The sequence below is a fragment of the Triturus cristatus genome, chromosome 5_2, assembly GCF_964204655.1.
Source record: "Triturus cristatus chromosome 5_2, aTriCri1.1, whole genome shotgun sequence".
Taxonomy (NCBI): domain Eukaryota; kingdom Metazoa; phylum Chordata; class Amphibia; order Caudata; family Salamandridae; genus Triturus; species Triturus cristatus.
The window spans coordinates 337,556,484-337,576,511 of record NC_140588.1 but is presented as its reverse complement, the minus strand read 5'-3'; the positions used below and the strand labels follow the sequence as shown (position 1 = coordinate 337,576,511).

Below are 20,028 nucleotides of genomic sequence, written 5' to 3'. Positions count from 1 at the left end.
CTGATCGTGGCTCCGACCGCGGTAGGAGTCAGTAGAGGCAGACGCCTTTCAGGGGTTTAGGCAGGACAGAGAAAAACCCCGCCGGGCCACAGCTGATCGCGGCTCCGGCAACAGTCGGTGGAGCGGGCGTCTCTCAGGAGCGTAGGCGGGCAAAAGAACCCTTCCGGTCCCCAGCTGATCGCGCCTCCAACCGTGGCGTGATGGTGATCCTAGTGAGTGGGCGCACCCTCAGTCCGGACTCCGGCTGGGCAACGCAAAACAACCGGGATCGCACTCTCGGTCCTGCAAATTTTGGCTCGTCGCTGGTCCTCTGCGTCTTCCGGCAGTGCTTCGTCTTGCAGCAATCTCCTGCCAACGTCCGAAAAATCAGTGCCCCGCTCCACGAAGTTAGGAGCTACCTGGGGGAGCGGTGGCTTATATTCCCCCACACCTTTCCCGCCACGCGGGTGCTGTCCCCCCATTGGGGGGTTTGTACCTCTCCAGGCCCCCCCATTGGACGGGGGCCTGGTGCCACTGTGGCTCTGATGAGAGGGGCCGTGCACACTTGGCGCTGCTTCTGGGCACTTTTGGGCTCCCAGAACCAGTTCTCCCCCCCAGGGCTCGGCGTGGGTTATGGCGCCAGTCCCTGAGCCTGCCCCCCCTTCGGGGGTAGCGGTTGCCTCTGCGAGAACATTCGCATATACATCACAATCTCACTAGCTGGCACGAGAACATCTCCTATACAGCGCATTGCAATAAACACAAGGGCAGCAGATTTCAGTAAACAAAATAAGCATTACTACACACTCATTACAAGCTCCGACTCTGGCTTTGACAGGAATTAAGCGTTAACATTTTCAAGATCAAAGGGTTAAATGCATTTGCTACACAGTCAGAGACCTGATGACATATAATTTTGCTCGCCTCCGCTTGCGACTTTCTCAGCGACGGTCAGAAAGAGATAGCTTTCATACGGAGCTTTCTCTTTATCGACTTGTGTAAACTGCTGCCACCTTGTGGCCGGACTGGAATCTGCTTCTTCTTCTGTTGAAAAATTTAGCGTTTGGTCGACACAGACTCACTCACTCACTCACGTTTGCCTATACTATGAATTCCAACTACCTAGCCAAATCAGTGGAGTATCTCGCAGTTTAACGCATTAAAAATGCATACATTTTATGAGTAGAACATGCAGCTATATAGTTACGAAAAAAATTTAAATATGTAAATAACTATGGTTTAACACACTGTTTCAAACGGTTTCGAAAATGCTAAGTGATTAGTGTTGCACATGTTTAAACTAGTTTTAATTTTTTTAAGAAGTTTAATCAAGCCATTTTCAGCATCTGACAATGTTTATTGTTTCAACAGTAGATTAAAGAACAGATTTCAAAAATAGGGAGTAAAATACTCGCAACCTCAAATAGTATTTGAACATTGCAACAGCCTTGTTCCTATTAACAGCGTCTTGACATATGTTCTACTGGGACATTAACTTTTCACAAATAGATGCTACCATTTGTGCAGCAGGCCTAGTGGCATTGGGGCCCAGAGTCCTAAGGGCCATTGAACCATGACAATGCTGTATTTTGCTACACCCACAGCAGCCAAAGGCACCATTTTCCTTGCCTGCAGCGGGAGCCATGATATCATTGCTAAGCTACTGATCCGGGGAAGGCGTCGCTGTCCTACACATCTGGAGGTCCGGTTACCGCCTTACTAGGAACATTGTGCTTCTTCTATTATTCCATAATACGAAGAAAACTCCCATTTTCTAGCACAATGGTGTGAGAAAGTGGCTCTGTATATACTGTTCCTTAATAGGTACAGGGTGTACAGAGTCCACAGACCTCAAGGGTTTAACGGAGGTTAAAGTTAGATATAACCTTACTCTCCAAAGTGGTAGCCTGGTCGAGCAGTAAGGCAGTATCAGAGGACAGTGTAAAGCATTTGTTGTACACACTCAGTCAGCAAATAGTTCCACACACTCAATAACTGAACTCTAGGCCAATGGTTTATATATAAAAAATATGTGCTTGTTTTATTTTAGAACCAACACTTGGAATTAAAATATACTTTCTCTACAGGAGATGTTTCATAAAAATACATTTGTATATGCAATAGACTTTTTAGTAAACAGTTACATGTAGTTGCAGTAGGCAACTCTATTTCTAAACACAATACATTGAGCTCAATGATAAATTCAAGTTATATGCAACAGATTACTTTTTAGATGACTTTTGTAATTCCAGGCCTGGATCCTAGATCCAGTCCTGGGTCACTTCTCAGAATCAGCTGTTGAAAGTCGACTTTGGTACTGTAATGCTTTTTAACTAATATTTAGCTATTTCAAAAGTTAGCACTTAGAAAATATTTCAGAGCAAACAATCAATGATTCCCTATGGAAGAAAATGTATGTTACAGGTACAGTAGGTTATCGTTACTTTTGTAATCCAGTACTGGGTGCCTAGACTCAGTACTGGGACCTTTATCCAAAACAGGTAAGTAATTACGTTTTCAGATGTTATACGATTTTTGAGGAATATTTAGAAATTGCAGAAATCAACACTTAGAAGAAATTTCACAGAAAAACAGTCAATGGTTTCCTATGGAAGAAAAATGAGTTAAAGGTAAGTATAGTTGTGGGTACTTTTCAGAGTCAGTGCTGGGCACCAAGATCCAGCACTGGGAGCTCACCTAAGAGCAGGTGAGTAAATTCGTTTTTTTTTCTCGGCTGATTTTTGGTGATTATTTGAAGATTTGAAAAGTCCACACTTAGAAGAAATTTCAGGAAAAAGACAGCCAATGTTACCCTATGAGGAATATAGAGTTTGCGGTTTAAGAGTAAGTACTCGACTGGCGATGTTGAGGTTCTGGGCACAGACTCAGGGGTCTCCCAGGGTCAGGTAGGTATCGTTGTTTCACCCTCAGCGGCTCTAGGGCGGCCGAGTGCAGAGAGAGTTAGGCCCAATGTTATCCTATGAGGGGCCTGGGTTGGTGGCTGCTGTCGGGCAAGCCACGCGGTCACTTACTCAGGGCAAGTGGGGAAGTAGGTTAGAGTAGAGTTTTCACTGCCAGGGCCACTCGGGCGGCTGGGTGCAGGGTGCTTTTGAGCCGTCGGGCGCTCAATTGATTTCTATGGGAAATCTTCGGTTTGGAAAAAGACTGCAGGCTCGGGGACGAGGACTCTTCGGGTGCCACCACCACTTCGAGGGGTAAGTTGGGTAGTTGGAGGATAGATAGGTACCCCGGGATTGGACACAGAGGGCCGTGGGGCGCCGGGTGCAGGGGTGCCTTTTGACGTCGGAAATCTTACCCTCTGTTGATCGCGGTTGGGGTGTTCTGAGGCTGCAGGCTTCTTCAGGATAGTCGAGGGGGGTCCTTGGGTGCCGGACTCGGGGTCACAGTCGCCGTGGGGTCATCCTCGTGGGTTTAGTTCACTCCGGCACCGGCCAGGCTTGGTGGGTGCAGAGTGGGCTGGGATCGCGGTTCCGGGCTGCTGCCAGGGGTGAAAGGTAGGTTCTGAGTAGAGCCTCTACTCATGGGAGTCCCAGGGGATCAGAGTTCAAAGGTAGCCAGGTCCTCCGGGGTTTCTGAGGTTGCTGGCCACAAGAGATGCCGGGTTTGGAGCAGGAGCAAGTCAGAGGTCGACAGGCCTGTAGGGCTGGGGCCAAAGCAGTTGGTGTCTCCCTCTCCTTCGCAGCTGCAGGGCAGGTCTTCTTTTCTTCTCGCTCTTCTTGTAGTTTCGGAATCTGGAATCTGGGGAAGGAAGGTTCAGGGTGCCCCTAAATACTAGATTTAGGGGCGTTACAGGTAGGTAAAGGCCAGGGACCAATGGGTCCTTGTCCTGGGGTGGGTACACCCCCTATCCTGCCTCTCTCCTGTGGGAGGGGGGCAGTAGCCTAATCCTGATAGGGTAGGGCCTCCCATCTTCAAGATGGCGAGAGCCCGGAGATGTGCTTCACCTCGCCTCCCCCACCTGAGGGGTGGGGTGGGCAGGCTGGCACATCCCCTGTCCTTGTATGGGGTTTCCGGCCAAGCTTCCCGCCAGAGTGGGGGGTTGCACTGGCCTGGGGAAACTCCTAGAGGCGGCAAGCCTTTGAAGCTTCCCTTTGCTCATCCTGGGGGAGGAGATCTATCACCTCAGGGTTTGCCAATTTGGAGTTTGTGTGTTTTAAGGAAGGAACATAGGCCCTGGGCACCTGATTGGCAGGAGCCCAGGGTACACTCAGTCAAAGTACATTCAGCAATTTAGCAAAAAGTGGGGGCATACCATGCAAGAAAGAGGGCACTTTCTCACAAATGGCATTCGTTGCTAGCATACAGCCTATTACAACCACACTAAAGGGTGTGGCCTACTTTTCTAATTTAAGTAAACAGTTCCCTTACTTTTACAAAAAAGAGGAACATCCCGGGACAGTTAATTCCAAGAGCTGAAATGCATCAGCAGAAGTGTAAGGAAGGGATTCTCCTATGCTTTGAAACCGAGGGAGGGGCAGACAGCTAAACAAGCCTTCTTGCCAGGGTGCCTGTTTGCCTGACAGAAAAGTAAATGTGCACAACTGATTAACCTGCAAATGTAAAGGGTTTTTTGAAGCCATTATTGGCTTTAATAGATGTAATCACTTGAAGTTTCCTGGTGACCGTTTTATTGCAAGGGAGTTACCAGCTGAGCTTTGAAATGTGTGCTTTTAATGGACAGTTACAAACAATTGCACTATGTATTAATAAAGTCTGTATTTTTTTGGAAGCACTTTCTCTTAAACCTTTTTGCACATTTTGTATCAGCCTATCTTACACTGTGTGTAATACAAGTTCAAAATAATGACTCACATATTCCCAGTTCCTCTCTCTCACAGACTGGGATCTTGTAGCACTAAACATACACAAGTCCCAATACTCATTCTGTGGCTCTCTGGTTACAAACACAGATCTCTGCAATTTATTAACTAACAGAGGTTTTCATAATGTATCATCTTTAAATTAACTTTCATTTATTTTTTATTTAATTTGTACTCTATTTTATATGTAGTTATGTGAAGATGAAAGACCAAAAAAAAAGATTTTTTGTTTTTGTTAGCCACACCTTTGACTCCACCCCCGTGCTCACTCATCCTGCCCTCTTTTCGCACAGCATCACAGTTCCCATACTTTTTTATTCACTTCGACCACTGAACTACACCCTCCACCACTGAACATGATTTTTTTTTGCGTCATGTTCCTGAGTTTCGTCGCATACGTAATCAAACTGTTTGGTCATTAGAAACAGTTTATCATGCTTGCTATATAAACCAGACACAAATGGTGAATGTAAACTCTTGTCACAAAAACTTTTGTATATGACAGCATCCTACACCTTTCCCGTCTCTATGCGCAAACAACTGATGTCACTATTACTCAATTTATGATACTCAATTTATCCACTTCGGAACAACAGAAACTGAGCCTTTCCCGCCAAGATTCAAACACATGACCAACAGAACTACGCTTTTAAAAAGTTCCCCAAGAGCTCAGAAGAAGCCAATGTAGCAAACCCCAAACTTCAAGTGAAAATGAGTAGGCATTTTCTATGGTCACCTCAAAATCAAGTAATGATACCGAAAGTCAGAGATCAAATAAATTCTACAGAGTAAAAATAAAGTTTTGTTTTTGGATGCTTTAGTGTATGGTGAAGTATTTAGCATGAAGCCTGTCCTACTCACCGGGGAAGATCTCCGACTGGAAGACAGGCATCCTGTGTGTCAGGGTCTGGGGCACTAAAGTGAACCAGAAAGAGAAGTTGAAACAAAAAAAATGGTGGCAAGATTTGCAAGCCATTGTGAAAGACAATTCAATGAAAACAGAGTGATAATAATCACATATTCACTTGAATTTACCACATATGGAATTCTACTTCTTTCCTTGAAAACTTAAAAACAAACTGACATAGCACATTTTTTTGTTTTGTATAGTGAAATAATGATAAAGACACAAAACAGGTACCATTTCATATCTCTCTCGCTCGCCCCAGAGCTACAACTGTTTTTGCACCAAAAGTTACTATTGTAAAGAATTATATAATTACTTTGTTTCACCATTACACTGGAAGTGCCTGCCTTGTGTGATTTCAAATGTCCCAAATCCCTTTTAGATCTGGCCTTTTAGACTGCTTTACCTGTCTCGCCAGACTCTTATTTTCCCAAAAAAGCTAAAACCCATACACAATATGTATACATAGAATGACTTTTGGTCCGCAGAACTAATCCATTGGTCTGTTAGTTGGTCAATCACACTTTACTTAAACCCACCACACCACACGGCATGGGATTATGCACACTGGTCCATGCCCATCTGCTCCTTCACTTTGAGTGACTGCACAAAGCCTGTTCACATTGTTCAAATACAATGAAAAATAGATCCTTTCACTTCAGTGATGTATCTAGTTTAAAGTGTGCTTTATGTTAATTTTAAATATTGCCATTTATTTCTGTACAGTTGGCCAGTTAAAATGAGGATTCGTTTTCCATTTCATTTCTGAAGTTCCTGTTACTTTTTTTTTTTAAATATCTTTATTCAGACCAAAGTTTTGACAGCGACAAATTACCCCCAACCCCCCTCCCACTCAGACAGACAGGTATACATACAGTTATATTAAAAAAAAAAAATCAACATAATCAGAGCATGAAAAGAGGAAAAAAAGTTCTAATTTACACTTTAAAATTCATTCCTGGCCTACAGTTTGGCGCCATTCTATAAATGGGGCCCATATTTTTAAGCCCCTTTTACGTCTCCTTCTGCCCTTATGTTTGTAAACAGCAATTTCGATATTAGCTATAGCAAGGAATCAGGATAGCCATTGTTGGAAGGTGGGGGCGGCAAAATCTCTCCAAGCAGAGGCAATGCATAACCTAAAGACAGCCATTGCAATAAAAATACGTTTGTGTCCTACATTAGAATTTCCGGGGTCTACAGCCCCTAGTAGGATAACCCCGCTGGATAATACTGTGTTATTGTGTAAAATAGTAGATAAAAATTTCCCAATCTCAAATATAATCAGTTTTAAGCCTTCACAGGTGGAGAAAATAGGTATGCAATCAGCCTTATACAAATTACACCTAGGGCAGCACGTGCACACCCCGCTACCCCACTTGGCTATTCTATCCGGAGTGTAGTATAAGTTTTAAAGAATTGTGCTTGAAGTTTAGTTGACATTAATATAGTTTGTGACATTCCATATGCATAGTTGAACTCATCGTTAGAGATCTCTGCTTTCTCCAGCCATTTCTGTGAGACTTTCTCCAAATCATCGGGAAGCATAGCATTAACTTTTGCAATCCCACCCCCCCCCCCCTATCTTTCGTCGCAAAAAATCTCTCACTTGAAGGTACTTAAAAAAGTCCCGCCACTGCAAAACAAAACTATTCTTAAGTTCCTCAAAGGATTGAATCCCGTTAAAAGAAAAAAGGTGGCCTATCTGATTAATTCCTGCCTCGTACCATCTATGAATGTAGTTATCGTAAAAAATTTCAGGCAGATTTGGGTTGTTCTTAATGGGGGTATAGAAAGATAATCTCACTATCCCCAACATTTTACGAATGGTTTTCCAAACCCTGTATCCACTAAGTACTGTTTTAAATTTTACCTTTTTGTAATGACTATCATGCAAGTGTCTCCACCAATACCCTCCACTATCCCTACCTAACAATAGTTGAAATGTAGTTGGTGTATAGGCCTCCCCCGCTATACCTTCCCAGTTATTCTGTAGAAGTTCCTTACTGTACAAAAGTACCATTGCCCAATAGTACGCCGGGAGATTTGGGAGAGCTAAACCACCCTGATCTTTCTGAAGGGTAAGTAGCTTATAAGCCCGACGCGGCTGTGAATACGCCCAGATAAAACTAGAAAACATCCGTTCCATTGACTTAAGCCATGGTACAGAGAATTCTAAGCATATTGCTCTAAACAAATACAGGATTTTGGGGAAGAAAACCATTTTAATCGCATTAACTCTGCCTATAATAGAGAGGTGTAAATTGTCTAGACGTTTAAGATCTTTCTGAATTACGGCTGTTATTGGTTTTACATTCAAATTTACCAAATTATGCAAATCAGATGTAATACAGACACCTAAATAAATGGCGTGTTCCACCACCCAGGCATCCCTCAGTACACACTTTTTGTTGAGAACAATCTGAGTTTTCCCTTGGTTCAATGCATACCCAGCCACTGTCCCAAATTGCTTCGCTTCTTCCTCTATTGCGATCATGGCCGCATAAGGATCAGCGGTCACAATCGCAATATCGTCGGTGTAAGCCAATGTTTTAGCAGGGTAGCCTTGAGAAACTATAGGTGTAATTGCTCTGTCCTCTTCTAAGCGCCTAATAAACGGATCTATATAGATCGCGAAAAGCAGCGGCGAGCAAGGACAGCCCTGCCGTGTTCCTCGTGATATTATCAGCTCTTCTGTTGGGCTACCGTTTACCATCACTATGGTCCTTGGCTTCACATATAGTTTTTGAATTGCCTGGATAAACCCTGCCTGAATCCCTATTCTAGACATTGCAGCCCATAGGAAGTGCCAGGAGACCCTATCAAATGCTTTTTCTGCATCAAGCAGAACCAGCGCCATAGCATACCATCAAACAGGGTGATTACTCGGTGTATACGATTGCTGGTTGATCTACCCGGAATGAAGCCATGTTGGCTCGGAGAAACCACCCTGTGAATTAAGGGAGCAAGTCTATTAGCCAGGTGAAAATATGCATTATGAGATTTACTAAAATTCCTTTAACTTCATCTATAAAAAGGGCATACAATTCTGATGGAATACCGTCTAGCCCTGTAGCTTTGCCTGGGGGTAGATTTCTAACTACACCTATAATTTCATCCAGCATAGGAATTTCCTCTATACTATTTATATCCTCATCTTCAAATTTTCCAAGATAAGACCTATCTAGATAGTCCTCTACACAAGCCTGGTCACCTGCCCCGGTTTCGGAATATAGCTCTTGGTAGAACCGCCAGAAGGCGTCTTTTATGAGAATAGGGTCCACTACACGGTTCCCCAAGGGGCCCTGGATTTCACGGATTATATTTGAAGTAGCTTGTTGTCTCATACGGACTGTTAACTGGTGTCCAATTTGTTCATTTACTTCATATACTCTCTCCTTCTGGGCCAGCGCTTTATTGATTGCTTTAACCGTAAAGACATTCAAGATCTGCGCTTTTTCAACCATCTCCTTTGTAACTGGACTGTCGCCCATTGTAACACTTATTAATCCCTCCTCCTTAATCCCCAAGTGGTCTTGTAGCCCCTGCATCTTTTCCCTAGCTTATTTATTAGTTTTTTGAGAGAATTGCATAGTCTGCCCACGTATCCCTGCTTTTAGGGTGTCCCATACTACTTCAATCGAAGCGCTTCCCAGATTGTCGGATAAAAATTTAGGGATCCATTCCCTCATGTGGGTGCAGTACTTCACATCTAAAAGTAACGCTTTCTCGAAGGTCCATATACTGGGTATACGGTTTCGGTCATCTACTTCTAGAGCACAGATAAGAGGATTATGATCCGACAAAATCCAGGGTAATTTCATTAATTGGCACTTTGATTTAATTATATTGGAAATTAGAAAATAATCCAGTCATGCGTGAGTGAGATGTGGGTTAGACAAATATGCAAACCCACAATCATCCGGTTTTAAAGTCTGCCAACCATCCTCTAGACCATGAATACAACACATTTGCCTCAATGCTTTAAACACTTTGGGCTTACGGCCAGTGTAGTGCCATTCCTCATTTAGGGACCAATTACTAGGGAGATTGATGTTAAGATCCCCACAAATCAATAGAGGCAGTGGCCAATGCATCAATTCATTTGAGATCTCATCAAACACGGCTGCTTCATCACCATTGCTACCGTATATGGCACATAAGGTCATCCTTTGCCCACTCCCATACTGACATTCTGTGATTGACCAACAACCAGATTTATCTACCTTAGACTGACTAAAGTTGAGCCCATTTCCCTTAGCTAAAATAGCCACCCCCCTGACCCTAGCTCCTAGTGAAGTAGCACATATCAACCGATAACCCAGCGTTTTTAGAATATGCATTTGTGACGCCTCGATATGTGTCTCTTATAGACAAACAATATTGGTGCCCCAAGCTTGCAGTCCAGCCGTAACTGCCTGTCTTTTCTTAATATCATTTAGGCCACATATATTCATAGATAGTATTCTTAACAAACCCATCTTAATATACTAATGTGCACCATACACATACACAATTCCCCCCCCCCCTCTTTTTGCCCCTCTCTTTTTATTTTACTTTTATTTTTATTATTGAAATCCTGTCTGGCCCTGTCTGTCTTCCCCCCACCCTCCCCCCACCACTTCTGGAGGTTACCTGGCCGAGCCAGGGATGTGACATCCGACGAACTGAGCCCTGCACGCCCGGCTGGGTCTCTCCAATCTTAAACGATAATCATACTCTTACAAAGCCAAAGAAGAAAAAAGAAAAGAGAAAGAGCTAGCCCAGCCCAGAATAGCAATGAGCCCTAGTAAGCCAAACAACCGAAAAGCAAAATCTTCAAATAAAAAATTAGAAAGAGAAAAGAAAAAATAGTGCAACAGCCTAGACGGAAGACCCATGTCAACTCCCCAAGCCCAGGCAGCTCAACGTTTACCAAAAACCCAAAAGAGACCACTCCCCAGCCGCTTGTTAAGCCTATAGGCCTTTACGCCCAGGTAGTGTCCTTGACTGCGCTCCTAGCTAGATCACCCTGTATATCTTCATCTACCAAATACAGACTTGACATTCTTAGCAGAGCGACCCCTAATAAGCTTTATATGCTTATTTTATATTATTTATGTTCTGAAAGTTCCTCAAGATATTTTTGCGCCTGAATTTCAGAGATGAAGCTATGGGTGGTCCCTTTAAAAATTATCTTCAGTCTGGCAGGATTCTGTAAATACACCTCAGCCCCCAATTTCTGAAATGAGTCTCCACCTGCGCTCCACTGTGGCATGAGCGAAATCGGGTCTGGTGAAAAAAGTTACTCCCTCGAAAGTTCGTCTCTTTGTTGGCCTAGCCAGATCAAAAAGAGTTTGGCGGAGAAGAAAGTTTCCAAAGAATACGAGAATAGCACGTGGGTGTTGTGCCGTTGATGTATGTTTGCCAGGAGACAGAGGAAATCTATGGGCTCTTTGTATTTCCCACTCCAAGTCACATGATTGTATTTCTGGGAGCGCCCCTTTTAGGAGGTTGATCATGAATTTCCTGGGGTCATCCTTTTCAATCCCTTCCGGAACTCCTAAAAAGCGGAGGTTGTACTGTCTCTGCCGGTTTTCCTGTTCCTCCATCTTCCACATCAAATCCTTTACTACCCCATGTTGTTCATCATGCGGTGTCTGTAGTGTCGCCACATCTTTTTCATGCTGTTCGGTTCTTCCCTCCACCATAGTCATCCGATCCGCTATATCGGAACAGGTTTTACCGACCTTTCTCACTGCCCCTTGAAGTTTTTTGGCCGCCATGCGGGATCTTCGATTATCAGCCTTGACTTCATCCTGAAAGCCTTTGATCGACTGCAAAATAACTGCCAAAGCGGGTTCATTACTGGGGGCACCATGATCTCCGTGATCCCCCATTTTGCTGCTGCCACTGCCACAGCTAGTTAGGTTGTTGTGGGTTGTAGTGAGCCCAGTAATTGTGGAGGATTTTGAGACTAATGTAAGAGTTGTATTGTTATAATCCCATTACAACTCACGCACGCTCTCATTCTCCGACAAGTCGTCATCTCTTTGTACCCGATTTTTACCTCTCTTTTTGCATAGTTTTTTAGCGGCTATTTTGGTTCTCTGGACATCAGTGTTGGGACTGCTATACCACTTCTTGCCTTCCTCTCCGCTAGACAGTGAAATGCTGATGTCGGATATTTCAGAATCATTAGTCAGCGAGTAGAACTTATCCTGATTATCTGGTGGTTTTTTTAATCGGATCTATAAGTGCACAGGCATTGAGTGTTGCAGATGTAGGAGTAGCACCACTGTCTTCGGCGCCGATAATAACACCGGTAGTGGTAATCAAGCTATTACAATTATTTGACAAAGTAAGGGGGAAAATATGACTGTCGGTCATAAAGTCATGAGTATTGAGGTTGTCATCTGCCGCTGCGATGGTAGCAAGCGTTTCAAATGGAGCATCAGGTGCGAGAGAATTTGAGCCCATCACCTCTCTTATATGCCGATCACCAAGAGTGCCGCCTGAAGCGTTTAACACAACTTCACTTGCTACTGCAAATCTACTAGAGATTAGAGGTTGTAAGCCGTCAGCTTCTTTAAGTGAACGCTGGTTGTTTCTCCTCCCCCGTAGAGCTGGAAGCCGAGTCCTTTTCCTTCATGCCTTTACTCCGAGCATCGCCCTTTTCACCTCCTCCTTTGGCGCTTACACATGCTAAGTCCATCTTTTTCCCCATGCGTGTGAGTGCAGATGATGTATTTGCCGGCACAGCGTTTAGCAGTGAGGGTATCTGTCCAGCTTTTCCCTTGCCACTTTTTGCCCCCTTACCAGTCATCCTAGCTTGCGTGGATTGCCAAAAGATACTTTTAGTATACTTGATGAAACAATGTAGCTCCGCGCAGCTTCTGTTCCTTTGCCCGTAGCCACCTTTATTCCAGGAAACGGAATGCAGTCTCCTCCACACGTTGCGTTCTGCTCGTTTGACTGCCTGCCTTCCACCATCCAGCTGTACCGGAAGAAAATCACGCAGCCCAGCGCTAATCCATGAGCTCCGAGCTTCCTTACTGCCGCAGCCGATTACGAAAATAAACAGCACAGGTAGGTTTTGCCCAATCTCACACTCGGGTAGCATATATTCCTTCCAGTTTTTCCGTTTACCATTGGGGACCAATACTCTATTTTCTTTCCTGACACATACTGCTATGAGAAGCGTGATCTACAGAAATTCGATCCGCTTCATTAGGAGAGACACAGCGGAGCTCCTTCGCGATAATGTCAGTCGGTCGCCATTTTGCCTCCGCCCCGCAAGACGTAACGCCAAATTTCTTCACGTCAGCCCATCACAGCGAAGTTGCTGTTACAACGTGTTTAAGTAACTTTAGAACCATGGAGCTGCCTGCTATTTGAGTGATTCGTTAACCCCTTGGCTGCCGCGCGAATTCCGCCGCAGCGCTGGGGGGGTTTGGGGGGGGGGGGGTCGATGGCGCCGCTGTGCTCATGACGGAACCACGCCGTCATGAGTCACGTGTGAGCTGTGCTCATGACGGCGTGGTTCCGTCATGACTACACCCACTACGCTAATCGCCCGCACAGGCGGGGAATTAGCGCCACGTGGGAGGAGCAGCCACCAACGGCCGCAGCATGACGGAACCACTCCGTCATGAGCACAGCGCACCCGTGGCTTATGACGGAGTGGTTCCGTCATGAGCGGGGAAGGGGTTAAGTGCGAATTTAATCTTAGCACAACCGACAGGCTTGTTATTTAAAAATGATCACTAGTATCACTGCACTACTAACAGCCACAACAAAGTTTTTTAATTGTTACAATTTTATTGTAAGCGCATAGCAGCCATCTTTAGGCAGATGCTTGCTTTCTTTTTTTCTATTTATTTTTGTGGCATATGCTTGTAAAAAAAACAACCATTGCACCAGACTCACAAGACCATGCCATTAGGCTTTACCAGTGCATGTTTGGTTGTGGCTTGCAATATTTAGTGTGCTGGCAGTCAGATTTCAGTGCAATGCGAAAGATGCAAGTAGATTCATATTTGTGATTTCTTGTGTGAAGTTTTGTCAAATAATGAGGTGTACATTTCCACACAATCAACTTAGATAACTGCGAGAAGTTCTGAAAAATCTCCATGAGGTCAATTAATACAATGTAGGTGATGCATGTTAACACGTACACTATGGCAGTTGCAGTAGAACTGCCTCAAGCTGCAACTCCTGCATTTGTTTCTAAAGCAGAGTTGCACACTAAAATCTAGAGAATTTAGTCGACATATGTTCATGATCATTGATTGATTTGTTACTATGATGTAATTGTATGTTCTCCTTTATTTGCAATTCAGAACCAAAAATAAAAATCACAGCCCTTGTACAGAAACAGGGCATTGGTCTCAAAGACATAAAAAAAGAGACAACTCGAAGAGAAATGCACACACTAGAGTCACATTCAGCATCACAGGTCAAAAGTAAGTGTTTCAAATTAAGGCAGCCTATGAGTGAACATTGATCAAAGGAAGTAATATAGGCAAACTTTCTGAATTTGAACAGAATAGGTGGGGCACATCAGTATATGAGCAGCAGCAAATTCTGGACCGTCAGTCATTGCCGTGGTCAATAAGAAAACCTCCCCCAGAAGATTAGATTAGTCTGGACGGCCAAATGATTTTCAAATGTTATCTCTTCAAATGTCCCTTGTGAGGATTTATAGGTGACTTAGCTGTAAGATAAAGTGGCCACGAATGTTTGTGCCAAGCGAGTGCTGGCAAATGAACTATTTAATGGTAATTCTTGTAATAAGTGGCACGCTCCCTGCAGGTAAGTTATAGGTAAGCCAATAAATAGACTAAAACGTTGTATAGTGTTTAATGGGTGGGGAAAAACTGCACTCGGCGCATTCGTCAGTCACTATCATTTCAGCTATTGCTGACAGGATGAAGCACGGGATATTAAAGGTGGTTCTTCATACAATGTGATACAGGTGTACAGGACAGGTGCACAAGGCAAGTTCAATATTGTGGTCATGCCAGCAATCTTTTTATATCTTTAGCAGAATATTGTGCAAGCCTCCAAATAAATGCATGACAAAGTGAAAATGAAACAATGCATGCCTGCAGCTTGCTTATTTTTTTCAAGCAATATGTTCTTGTAAATGTTCTCAGTAGGCTTTAAAAATGTACCGAGGATGCATAAACTGTACGCAGAACATTGAAAGTATACTTACCCTTTTCCTTCTAAAGCTTTGCATATTGGACTCTTGTAATTCTGTGACACGTTTCCACAATAGGTGCATCTGGTTTTGAATAAGCTGCCTGGAATACAAAGAATAGAAATTCAAAGTTTAGATGTTTACAGCATAGGAAGGGAGCAGAACACATTTTATAGTAGTATACCATGTCATATATTTATTGGTTGTAAGTGCAACCTCTGACTTGCCCTTGGCTACTCATTGCACTGCCAGTGTTACCCATGGCTTCAGGAGGGGAACAGTGGGTGAACAGTGCTCTAGCAGCTTTTTTAGGACTGACCTAACAGAGACCACAAGCTATCTGGTTGCAAAAGATCTGTTGTGGACATAAGTAGGCTTAGCGCCCAGTCATTGCTAACTATTAGTTGACTTTATTGTCACTCTCGTTTGCATGCTTCCTAATTAATGGCTTGCCTTCTTCTTCTTTAGTTTGTCCCTGAAGCACAGCCACTTTAAAATCCTTTTCACTGTCAAATGCATGAATTTTCCAGCTTTCTCCCTCATGTCCTTCTCCATCTCTCCGCCTCCGTACTGCTCTCTCTCGTGTGCTTCCTCCCTACGCTCCATGTTGCTGTCTCCCTTACGCGCTTCTCCTCTTGTACATCAGGTTCCTCTTTCCCTCGTATGCTTCTCCCCTTCACAGTATTGCTCTTTCTATGTGCTTTTTCCTCCACCCTGTGTTACTCTCTACCTCATGTGCTGACTTTCCCATCCTTCCCTAACCAGTTTTATGTTTGTTTGATTCCACCATTACCTTTGTTGCCCCCCTGCACCCACGGTCCTTTATGTTTAATAATTATTTCAAGAGCCAGGCATCAAATAGCTTCAGGCCCCTCTACTAAAAAAAAAAAAAAGAAGCAATTCCACCCTACTTCCATTCTATTTTTTGTTTTTTACATGTCCATATAGGATCAGTAGATAAACAAAATGGCACCTGCAGAATTTCTTAGGCGCGCTCATGCATGGCGACACATACGCACACGTCATCATGTAGGCGCGTGCCTACCTTTTTTTTTTCCCCTCTCTGGCCATGTTGCACAGCATTAGCAAAAAATGTTTTACTGATGATGTATAGCATCTCTAATAGGTTGCAAAGGAGAGGCCTATTGGCCTTGCCAATGCTTGTTAATTTCTGTGATTTCCTTGCCATTTCCATAGCAGCTCATATATTAATAGCAAGCTGGGGGGTTAAAGGTGGAACAAAAAGTCAAACCTGTGATGTCACTGCAGCTCAAAGTATGTATCATGTTGCTTCGGCTACAAGTGGTATTCTGATGAATTGGCACCCATGGCTAACCAGCTGTATCACAATCATGTCTAAGGACATCTAGAAACAACTCTTTAATTTGGTTATAACAATGCTAAATTATAGATTAAGTGAAATGTGCGTCTTGCGACTTACAACAATATAACTCATAGTATTCATGATTTCCTTATAGAGGCACATGAGTGTAATATATATAATATATACACACACACAAATATAGTTTAAGTTCTACAATTTAGAATACAGAAGGAGTAAGAAGGAGTAGTGCACGTCAGTGGAACCAAAGGCACAAGAAACTGAGCTGTGGGTAGAAATCCCATCAAGAGATATTTCCATGCAGATAGTACTTAAGAATGTGAATAAACCTGTAGGCCTCACTGAATGCGTAAAGGCGTAACTGCATGGTCAGGAATGTGGGTTTTCTAGAGGAAAGTGCAATGAAAAGGTGATGATTGTAACTTTGACTGCATTCACAAAGTTTGAATGTAGTTTTCCACCCTGTAAACAGACACATATTTACTCTAATATTAAGTTGGAGTAGATGTCTGTGCATAGAGGGAAAGGAAAAGATAATCCCCCAAATTTCAAGAGTTGTAGGTGAAAGGTTCTCAAGAGGGAAAATGTTTTCCCAGTGGAGAAAAACATTGTTAAACAAGCATTGGCATAGCCAATAGGTCTCGCCTTTGGGACCTTATAAGTGTTTAGCCATGCAACACTTGCATAACTAAATACTTATAAGGTCCCAAAAGCGCGACCTATTGGCTATGCCAAGCGGCCGTGCGGCCGCGAAAGTTAAAGTGATCGCGATCACGATCAAACATCAAAGCGGCCGCGAAAGTGAAAGTAATCGCGGTAAAGCGCGGCGCGCGTGCCCGGGCACATGCACTGTAGCTCTAGGCTGGCCTGGTAGCACTTTTTAGAGCCCTCTCAATAAGTCTCGCCAGACCAGCGCATGCGCTGGGTCAGGCGAGACCTAAAAATGTTCTTTTACTCATAGCTGAAGTTGAATAAGGTTGGCATTCAGAACCTCTTCTTGCTAAAACGGGGGTACATGAAAGAAAAAAAGTCTATGGTATTCTATAGTTACCCTTTACAGCCTACAAACATAAACCATAACAAAGACAGACAATTCTACACACACACACTTTTTCAAAAGGACCTCATCACTTAATAAAAATATCCGCCCTTTTAGGCAAATCTCTTTTCTACCCTAACCCTGATCTCCCACCATAATCCTAAATTGCATACATGCAGGTTGAACCGTTGGAAAGAATATTCTTTGACATTCTGAGCACAATAACCTTAAATTGTATGATTTGTACACACATTACCCTACCCAAAGAAAACCAGCCACAATTTCCCTTCAGCAACACTGAAACCCAATGCCTGCAAATTGAATTCATGGATGCTTTTTGTGCCTGTGCATTCCATTGAGTTATATTTATCTTGCTGAAAAACAAGTGGCAATAATCCAGATAGGTATGCTGAATGACCAAAACAAATGGTTAAATAATGCAGGTAAGTTCCATAGAATCGGTGTGCTGTACATTCTTCTTACCATGGATTTCAAGGAGGTCCTTGGACCCTGCCCTTCGGTGCAGCTCATCAATGTTCTGAGTGACTACCACAACTTTCCTTCCTTGCTTGCTCAGCCGGGCCTCGCAGTCAGCAATGGCAACGTGGGCTGCATTTGGACTTTTGCTGAGCATCAACTCTCGTCTATAGTGGTAGAACTCCCATACCCTGGAGGGATTCCTGGAAAATGCCTCTGGGGTTGCCAATTGCTATATGAAATATAGAAACAGATAATAAAACTTTACTGATATTATGCGAAAGACCTTTCATTTCTACTTCAGAGTTTGTTTCACTATTTCAGTCTACAATGTCTGTAGAAGCACGGTTAGCAAAATACACACTGGAGTTAAACACATAAGAATGCGAAAGATTATAAAATCAAGAATTTATGAGGTCCCTGATGAATGAGTGTCATAGCAAAAATACACTTAGTTTCATTTCGAGGTATACAATTACCCTCAATTGGGTGTCAACATGCTCCAAATATTCCCATTACACATAAAAGAATATATCAAGTTAAAAAAAAACCTGTAAAGTCTTTAGCAGCTAAATAAAGGCAACACAATTAAGAAATTGGAGGGAATTCATTGGGTTTTGCCTGCACAGCGATTATGCTGTGCTTGTGAAATCTTTTGTATTAAATATATATATGTATTAAAAGGGGCTTAAACCCGCCCCCTGGCTTTCATTGCTTTTCATTGGTTCCTCTGCTTGCCACTTACATTGCCTCTGTTTCTATTGGCTGTAGCACACTGTTTCCCTGCATCATGTTGTTCCTCTCCTGTGCTTTACTTATCAGTTTCCCAGCGCCTTAGTACAGTTTCCATCTGCTTTTCTAGAATATATTTTAAAGACTTGTACCTGCACAGCAAGAATTGATAGCGTTTATTTACAGCGTCTGCATGCATGCATGCATTTGAAGCTCTGAATGCGGACCGACTACATGTGCCTTGCCAGTTTGAATTAAATTGTGGTGTACACCAAGGATGCATACTCGGCCCTATCCTCTTCTTACTATAAATTAATGACTTGTAGAGGACATGGGACGTTGCCGGGGCAGATGTACCGCTTGTAAAGAACAAAGCCATGCCCACCCTCTTATATGTGGATGACCCGGTGCTTCTCGTTAGAACAGCGAATGGCTTGAAGACCTTGCTCAGTACTTTTGTGGAATTCATGAAGAGTCTTGATTTGGAAACAAACTATTCTAAAACATTTGTCATGGTGAGTGGCCCTAGGAACCCCAAAACCTGTACCTTATCGATTGGAGTGAAAAAATTAGATAGGGTGTCTCTTTCCCCTATGTTGGATTAGAATTTGATGATGCTTGTACATGGCCTGCTTGCTTTAGAAGCAGATTGACCCAATTCTCTTGTGCTGTTGGCACAATTTTTTCTCTCGCTGCCTGTATTGGTAGGAAGCCAGTCGCCCAGTTATTAGAATTCTACAAAAAGAAGTGCTTCGGCGTGGCTTAGCAAGCCAGCATAGCGGACGTGTGCTAAGTAAACTCCGTCCAGTCATTTACATTACCCTGCATTAATCCTGCTCCTCCGGCTACAATACCCTCCGCCCAGTTGTCCCTGAGGTGTGATGACGTGGTGCCGCTTGCCTGGGCGATTTCTGACCTGTGCCATCCTGCGGCTGCGAAGTGGCGACGATCACCCCTGAGGCCCGGAGATAGCGATGGGACCGTGGGTTTGAGTGCAGTCCTGTCGGCGGTCTTGGATGGGGGTGGAGGTACTGTGGCTGGCCTGCCCCTTTCAGTGGCGCTGTGCGGGACTTCCATCTCCCCGCCGGAACCTGTCCTCGGCTACGTGCCTGTCCCTTCACAGTGCGGATTCCTCCCCTCGCTCGGCGGTCAGATCGGACCGCAGGGGGAGTGTGTGCGAGGCCTAGGAGACGTCTGGTGCGGCCACCGCCATCTTGCGACACCCCGTCCGCGGAGTTCTGGGCCTCCCTGCGGCTCTGTGGGCTCCCCCTGGTGCTTTGGGGCCCTGCCTGGGGGCGTTTGGAACCTTCGGGGACGGGCAGCGTCGTGTGCACCGGCGCCCACCCTGCACAGAGTATTGGGGCTGCGGTGTGGTGACGATCGCCACTAGGGCCCGCGGATGACATGGGGACCGCGGCCTGGCGGCGGCCCCTCTGACATTCCCCGGTGAGATGGAGCTGCGGCGGCTGATTTGTCCTTTCTGGGAGTGCTGTGCGGGACCCTGCATACCCGCCGGAGTTTATCCTT

The 20,028-nt window shown here is 44.2% G+C and overlaps 1 protein-coding gene across 3 annotated transcripts in view; it reads right to left on the bottom strand.

Annotated features, from left to right (window-relative positions):
- SIRT5 (sirtuin 5) overlaps positions 1 to 20,028 on the bottom strand; it is a 133,273-nt gene that overhangs the window by 43,459 nt on the left and 69,786 nt on the right. For all 3 annotated transcript variants that reach the window (XM_085607106.1, XM_085607107.1, XM_085607108.1), the window contains exons 4-6: positions 17,776 to 18,001; positions 14,927 to 15,014; positions 5,682 to 5,735 (exon numbers count right to left, since the gene is read on the bottom strand). In XM_085607106.1, coding sequence (XP_085463232.1) covers positions 5,682 to 5,735; positions 14,927 to 15,014; positions 17,776 to 18,001 — 368 coding nt within the window. The remainder of the gene's footprint in view (positions 1 to 5,681; positions 5,736 to 14,926; positions 15,015 to 17,775; positions 18,002 to 20,028) is intronic.